At 39.9% G+C, this 8,177-nt stretch overlaps 1 protein-coding gene across 2 annotated transcripts in view; it reads left to right on the top strand.

Moving 5' to 3' along the window:
* Positions 1 to 2,397: 2,397 nt before the first annotated feature.
* Positions 2,398 to 8,177, top strand: part of SHQ1 (SHQ1, H/ACA ribonucleoprotein assembly factor) — a 37,953-nt gene continuing 32,173 nt past the window's right edge. The window contains exons 1-6 of one of the 2 annotated variants that reach the window (XM_030956715.1): positions 2,398 to 2,420; positions 4,517 to 4,699; positions 5,158 to 5,222; positions 5,666 to 5,788; positions 6,558 to 6,706; positions 7,384 to 7,496. In XM_030956715.1, the coding sequence (XP_030812575.1) occupies positions 4,557 to 4,699; positions 5,158 to 5,222; positions 5,666 to 5,788; positions 6,558 to 6,706; positions 7,384 to 7,496 (593 nt within the window). In that variant the 5' untranslated portion in view covers positions 2,398 to 2,420; positions 4,517 to 4,556. Of the gene's footprint in view, positions 2,421 to 2,578; positions 2,651 to 4,516; positions 4,700 to 5,157; positions 5,223 to 5,665; positions 5,789 to 6,557; positions 6,707 to 7,383; positions 7,497 to 8,177 lie in introns of those variants that run through there. The other variant, XM_030956716.1, reaches the window with a different exon arrangement.

Raw genomic sequence — 8,177 nt, 5'->3', positions numbered from 1 at the left:
ACTTTGCCTCAGCATCAGTCCAAATGCAATGAACAACTACTCTTTCAAGAGTTTCATCCAACTTGGATTGTGGCCAGATATAAAAATGTAAATTACTTCATGCTAAGAGAAAATAGCAATACTAAATGAGAAACTACAGAAAAACCACAATGCATAAACATATGCTTTTTTCCCAAGAATATATGGACTATAATAAAACCCTACCAAACTTTATCCTCAATGAAAAAGAGTACCAGCGGCTGAAATCATTGAGCTGTTCAAATGTGTGATTTTTGTATCATCAATACAATCATTTTCTTCTCTAGATGAATCAATTAAGCCCTTTTAATAATTTTGTTTTGGATTACCATTTCCAAGGTTATCAGATTTACTCATTATTGTTAGCAATGCAGAACCAATTGTGCTTATCAATTGCAAAGCTTTATGTTTCTATTTCTCAAGCAAACAGCAAGTTGTCCTAATTACTTGCCCAAAACATTGTAGATAATGCATTTTAATTCTTCTGTGCTCCATTAAATAAATACCAGCCAAATTCCCTTCATCAGAAAGATGCACTAATAGATGTCGTCTTTTTACATTTCCAAATAAAACTTTTTCATTGCAGCTCTAAAAAAATTCAGTATGTATTTTACAGAAGAAAACAATACTCATTCCTTAGAGATGCTACTTCATCCTTAACTTGGATGGAAGAGCAGAATGGCTGATGCACCACTTTCTTCACTAAAATCAATATAGAAATAGTTCTGTTACAAGGAAAGTATTAGCACAAAAAAAAAAAAGAACAGGCTGGGAGTTCTTAGGCTCTAAAAAAATGATTCAGAGGCAGTCTTGGAAAGTGTCAGTGAGACAAGAATAAATTCTCGGATGAAACTTCTTTATCTTTTACAGGCTTGTCCTGCAAATTTTAACTTATCGAGAGAAGATGGTGCCTACTGGTTCATAATCCAGCTTTCTGTCCAATATACTTATTACAGATTACTTTGCAAGGTCTAAAAGTTAATTAGTGCTGAAGTTCTCTGGAAATGCATCAAAAGTTTCTGAGGACTTGACTGAGGCCTTGGTCCAATACAAATCAGCATCTGAAATTAGATATCATTAACTTCTTAATGAATAAAAGCTTTTTATATGCCATACATCTTCAACTTCTGCATGTGAAAAAACTGGCACACAAGGAAGTTTAGGCTGAATATTAAAACCATCCAGCAATTTTAAATCAGTGGGGAGAACTATTTATTTTGAAGCAAATTATTTAATTTTTGTGCAGTACTTGAACTGCTGGTTCAGTTCAGTACATATTCAGCGGATTTCCAGTGTACAGGATTGTTTGTCTAATTTTTTTTTTTTGAAAGAAAACTTTTTTAGGAGAGGTTACATAATTATGCTTTTTCCCTCCAGGAAAAATATTTGAATGCCTTTCAGAGGGGGCAGTAAGACAGTCAGTAGCATTTTAAAATGTAGAGAATTATCTAGAAGCAGAATACATCTCACAGTCCAAAGGCAGAAAAATTAGATTAATTGTATATTAGGTGGTACATTTAATAAATTACATATTTTAAAAATAAATACATAAATAAATAAAGATTATTTTAATAAATGGTACATTTAATTATTTTAAAAGTAATTATTATTACTTTTAATAAATTACAGCTCTTGGATCTTCTTGTTCTCCTTCCTGCTGTATTTGTTTTGATCCACCATGGTCTGTCCCCTGTTCACCCTGTCAGTGTTTGCATTAATCCAGTAGTTTAGAAGAGCTTTATGTAATTGGGAATTCCTCCTCTGACAGTGCTCGTGGGGTCACTCTTCTGTTTACTCATCTTCCACCTTATCTGCAGCAAAGGAGAAGGCAGGGGAGTGTAAACATATCAGAAATAGCACAGTTGTTCGCAGGAATAGTACTGGATTAACCAGGGGTGTCACAGAAAAGAAACAAACCATCTCCCCAACACATTCGAGTTCAATTTCCACACTTCTTTATGAAAAGCAGCTGCTGGAATAAAATACGCTCAGTCTGTGTACGATGTTTTATGCAACCACAGGTAAGAATTCATTTTTTTTATTTGTCCAGACGATGGATTATGATTTTCACCCTAAGTGACCTAGCTTTACGCTGCCCACATCCGTACTGCCCGCTAATCACTCCCTTTCCAACAACTCCTGCAAACATCAGGAAACTCCACCAAATTTACAGGAAGCAAGAATTTACAGCAGATCTTTGCATTTCTGCACGTGTCCCGCAAAGGAACAGAGCCATAAACACCGAGCAGCAGAACAGAGCCTGCCGGGCGGGGCGGAACGCGCTGAGGGGCGGCCATGAGGGGAGCGCCCGTAAGGGGGCGGACCTGCCCCAGTGCGCATGCGCGGCTCCGCCCCGGTGCGGGTGGGCGCGGGCAGTGGCGGCGGGAGCGGCGCGGGGCTCTGTGAGTGACGCGGGCGGGCACGGCCGGGGCTGTTCCCGGTGCTATTCCCGGGGTTCTCCCGTTGCCAACGCCTTCCCCGAGGGCTCTGTCCCCTTGCAGGGCCCGCTGCTGGGTGGCTGAGGGAGGGTGCGGCTGCAGGTCGGCGCGTGGCCCGGTGTGACGGCACCGGCGGGAGGCTGTGTGCAGTTCTGGGCTCCTGAGTGCAGGAAAGACAAGGAGAGGGAGCAAAGGTGATGAGGGGTCTGGAGCCTCTCTGTGATGGGGAGAGACTGCGGGAGCTGGGCCTGATTAGGCTGGAGAGGAGAAAAGTGAGATTAATGTACATAAATACCGCCAAGAGGTGTCAGAGCACGGAACCAGGCTCTGTTCAGGGATGCCCAGCGATAGGACGGGGAGCAGCGCCCGTAAAATGGAATACAAAAAGTTTCTCCTCAATGTGAGGAGGTACTTTGGCATGGCGAGTGGCAGAGCGCTGAGCAGGCTGCCGGGGAGTGTGGAGTCTCCCTCTCTGAGGACATTCCAAGCCCACCGGGGTTCCTGTGTCACCTGCTCCAGGTGACCCTGCCTTGGAGGGGTCCCCAGGCCCCCCCAAACCGAGCAATTCTGTGTTTTAATGCCGAGCCTCGCATGGTCCATCCCTGTCCCTGCCCTGCTCCCTCTGCTTTGCCCTGGTGCGCAGGAGAGGCTGGGAGGTGTGATTATTTGGGATTCCTGTGGTCTGAGTGTTGTGTCCCAGTGGTTCCTCAGCTGTGAGATATCGAGGGTTTGTGTAGGACCACCCCAGGAGGGGTTCGGGGTGATGAATTTGGGCCAGGGATGCTCCAAGTGCAGCAGGAGCACAGGGCAGGGAGAGCTGGGCCTGCCTTTGGGGCTGCTGTTTATTTGTGAACCTCTGACTGGGGAAAATAAAAATGCACGCTGATAAGTCATCCCTGAAGAGTCCCAATGAACTTTTGGGGTTTTGGTGCCTCTTAGCTGTCTGTGCTTGTGGTGTTGAGAGAAGAAGAAAATTCACAGGAAAGTGCAGATGGTGTACAGGTGTAGGTGTTCTGCAAGCCAAGTGTTTCCAATTTAGATACAATTCCATAAAACACCTGGCAGCTTTTCAGCCTGGAATGGGTGGGAATGTTAACCCTGGAATCAGGTGATATGGTAAAATGGGAACTTTCATATTTTTTATACATGCTAAATAAGGCTAATTACCTGTAAGAGAAAGGGTGCTCTGTTAATTTACCCTCATTAATGGTTAATGATTTCTAGCTGTTAATGGAATTGTCAGAATGGGGATATGTTTAGTAAAGGTAACTGAAAGCGAGTGAAAAGTAGTTATTTCCCGAATAATAGTTCTGTTCTGGTTATATTTGTTTAAATATTTTAATTATTTTTGGTTTAAAAAGCTAATTTTCAAAACTCCGTGACCTTTTGTAAACACACCTTCCAAAACAAACAAACAAAAAATCCCTAAACAATCCAAACTGGGTTCTAAATTAAACCTGAGATGACAAGCTATTTAAAGGTCAGACAATTGTATATTAGGTAAATAGCACTATATAAATTCCTTTTCTTCTGCTAAATATGTACACATTCCACTGTGTATATATACATATGGTTCTGAGGGATGTTACCTAAACTGTCCTTGAACCTGTTGCTCATATTCTGCCTTACATGTGTGTCAATTACAGAATACAGCTCTATTTTTTGGAAGTATTACTTATTTTCAGGATTTTTAATAGTGGTTTGTGTTCAGTTCACTAGAGAACTGTAAAGGTCTAAGATCTGCTATGTGTGAAATTATAAATAACAGTTACAAGGAGCTGAAAAGTTTTAGGACTGAATTTTAATGTGGTTTTCCTGTGGGATGTAACAGGTGCTTTCCTGTACTCCAGCTCTACATTCTTTGTTTCATTAAGGTGCAGAGAGGTGGTTCCTTTATGTTTTTGATAACACTTTTATGTCATCAGTGTTTTCTTCTTGAGCTTGTGGAGGGTAATTAATGTGAGAATCTGAAATGTTCTTACAGAGTTTTGGAGAAGCATCACTTGCTCTCACAAATTGGAAGCTACAATAATCCTTTTCTTCTTTTCCTGTTTCTGCAGGGCCACACAAGCAGTGTTTGCTTTTCCTGCTGGATCCATCATGATAACTCCAGCTTTTGAACTGACACAGGACCCGGATTTCCTTACAGTAAAAATCAGAGTGCCTTATGCCAGAGCTTCAGAGTTTGACATTTACTTTGAAGGGGAAGATTTCAAATTTTATGCTAAGCCATACTTTCTCAGGCAAGTAGTGGAAAAAGTTTTCAAAAGTTGATCTCCATAGTAGGAAATGAATTTAATTTTGGTCCTTTCAGAATGTCCTTCATTTGCAGCTTTTATTCTGTTGACTACAGACAGCTCAGTTCGTGCAAAGATTTGATTTTTTTGGATCTGGCCTCTTTGTTCCTAGGCATTAAATCATGTTACAGGGAGTTGAAAGAAATACTTTTCTAAATTTACTGCACCATGGCTTTTTAATTGTAGATGGCCAGACAGCTCTCTGGGTGTAAATTCTGTAGAGTGTGTCTTTTGCTGGGAGGAATCCAGGGGGACTGAACTGCATGGATTGCATTACTGTGAAGAGGAGTGTAGCTAAGCCCTTTGTGCTGCTTTTGGAATGTGCCTTACATTTTTATAGGCTGAGACATTAACTTGCAGAATTAGTCAGGCTTTCAGTGAGGCATCTCATTTTTTGCCTGCAGATTGACACTTCCTGGAAGAATTGTAGAGGATGGCAGAGAAAAAGCATCTTACAATACAGATGAAGGTATTGGTATCAGTGTCAAAAAATGTCGTTATTCCCAGTAATTTATGCTTCAAAACAAAGCAAAGAGATAAAGCAATAAATTTGTTGCTTGCAGAACCTTTATTACATGACTTAAGACAATAATCAGATTGGTGAATGTAGCTTCTGTGGATTGTTTGGTGTAAGGATTAAAAATTAAATAAAGCTTGCTTTCTTCTGTTGGTTTGTGTTTATACAGTGTAAGTCAGGAGACTTCAAGTAGTTAAATATTCTCTTTCATGTTTTATCATTAAAATCCTGAATTGTTATGAAATAAGGTTAAAAACATGCACGGGGATCATTGAAAAATAAAATGTTACCTGCATGTGTCCTACTTTTTCTGAGCCTTTCTCATAGAGGAAGAATGCACATTTGCCTGTCTCAGATATTTTAATGCAATGATTATATTCCTACTTTCTTTTAAGGTACTTTTACAATTCAGTTGCCCAAGGAGGTTCCTGGCCAATATTTTGAGGGGCTGGACATGCTGACATCTCTTTTAGCACCAAAGAAATCAAGATCAGCAAAACCCTTGGTAGAAGAGATGGGTATGACAAAATCAATCTAGTTTCTACAAAATGATACACGTGTGTAATGAAACAGTTATTGATCTATAGAGGGATACATGTAGAAAAGTACAATATTTTTATTATTGACTATTCCAAGGTATGAGAAGGATGTGAATAAATAAAAGTATGGATAAGAGCAGAAATAAATATGTTGCAGATCATACACATGTCAACTTTAGAGGTTTAGTTATGTTTTAAATCTTTCCAAAATATGCTTAAAATGTGCTTTAAAAAATGCTAATGCTCTACAGGGCTTTGTACCCCTCTAGTGGCTGTAGAACACACACACAGCTGAGTCTTCTGCTTTCTACAAACTACAACTGGACTATTAGCTCAACTGAGAAGACAATTAAAACCGCAGGTTCTGGTGCATGTCCCACTTGACATCAGTATTTAACAGACAAAAATGTTTGGCCATCTCTGATTTTTAAATTCCTGGTTTAAATGATTGATAACATTACTGTCAGGGTTCTCCCAGCATCAAATGCTGATCTTACTGAATTCAGTGGAAGATGTATTTCAGTCTGAGGAAGTGCATTTAAAATTTAGTGTTCCTGATGGTCATTTTTGAAAATTGGGGAGTTTAAAGCAGGACAGTGTTAGAGATCTGTATGACCCCGTGTTGAGTGAGATTTCTTAAAAGATGCAGTAAGATAAGAAAGGCAAACACCAGCAGCACAATAAACCTTTCAAGGAAGCAGCATGTATTTTTCTATGTAATAACTTTCTTTTTCTGACCATGCTGTAGATGCATCTGCCTCTACTGAGCTATGTGAAGAGAATGAAGAAGAATTTGACTGGGAAATGGAACAGATTCCTTTTGAAGAGAGCCCTTCACCACTGCAGCACCCCTATGGATTTGGGAATTTGCGCTCAGGGGTGTTCCAGAGGCTGCAGGTGGGTGCATTTTTTCTTCTCCTCTCCTAGAAGTTCTGGGTAACTGTGTAGGCTTCCTTGCTCACAGGACAGCAACTTCTGAAAAGTGCAACTCAGTTATGTTACTCTAACTTGCTATTGTATGAATTATAGTATTCCCAGGGCTTGGAGCAGGATTGCTGTTTATGAATGAAGTATTTACGTTCTGGTTGGACATGCATGCTGCTTTATTACCGTGACATTTGTGAAGAAATACATTTCCCATCAGGAAATGGGATGGGAAATAACTACCTAATGATGTTTAAAAGGGCACTGCAATTGCCTATTAATTAATGTACAACCACTTCAGAGAGTGAGAGTATTCTCAAAAGTCAAATGGTGTGTGATTCTTACCTTGTATTTGTTGGGGTTGTGTGCTTTTGTTTAACATTGCAAATTTATCATAATGCAAAATAACCTCCCTGCCTTATGATAAAATGGCCTGCCTTGATAATATCATGAGTTCTAAGGAGCTTCAAATAATTGCATTTCCTTGGAATTTTGATGTTTTATTTGCATAGTGGAGCCTGAATTTGGAGATTGGAGCTTTTCTAGGGATTTCAGTGTAATTCTGATAAACATCCTACTTAAATTCTTCCTGAATAAATCTTGTGTGCCATACCAGAAGCTTGGTTCTATAATTTTGTTGCCATTTGCAGGATGAGCTCAGTGATGTTATTGACCTTAAGGATCCAGACCAGACTCCTGCAGAGGAACGTAGGAGGAGACGTTTGGCAGCTGAGGCTGCCAAGTTTGAGCCTGATCATTACCTGTGAGTACTGATTAGTACTGATTAACTTCACCTGGCCAGGTACCGCTGAAACACATTCCCTTCTCACAAATGATAGGATTTAAGATCACTTCTGGAAAGAACAGCTTTACTTTTGGTCTGATTTTGTCTCATCAGAGCAGGCTATTTGTTTTTTGCCTTCATCATGTGAAACTTGTTTTACAGCAGCATGAAGAAAATGTCCAAATCAAAACTTTGTTTCTTTTATGCTTCATTCCATGTAGCGAGGTGAAAATGATTCTTTGTGGCTTTCAGATTGGAGTATTTCAGGTCAAGTTAGGTTCAGATAAGTAAATTAAATGAAAGCCATGAGATTTATTAATATAATTGATTCCTGCAAGATGGATCTGATGGGAGAATAGGGTAGTTGCCAGTGGGGAGAATTAGTACTGTGGTGTGTTTTGTGGGGACAGGAAGGCTTAACCCATTTTGGGTTGTTTCAGAAGTTAACTTTGCAAACCTGGAGTTTTTCCTCAGTTGGATGTTTCAGAGGCATCCTCATATCTTCCTGTAACACAAAAAAACAGAAGAGCTTTCTTGAATTACATTTCACTAGAACTGATGTAGTTCCTAACCTCTAATGGGATGCAAATTGCAGTAATTTCAAATTTCAATTTTAGACTCTGTGTTCTGGCCTGGTAGAGCTACGCCATTTAGTTTAAT

Source organism: Camarhynchus parvulus, chromosome 12 (assembly GCF_901933205.1).
Source record: "Camarhynchus parvulus chromosome 12, STF_HiC, whole genome shotgun sequence".
Classification (NCBI taxonomy): domain Eukaryota; kingdom Metazoa; phylum Chordata; class Aves; order Passeriformes; family Thraupidae; genus Camarhynchus; species Camarhynchus parvulus.
Note: the sequence above shows the minus strand (reverse complement) of the source record. Positions and strands in the feature narration are given on the sequence as shown.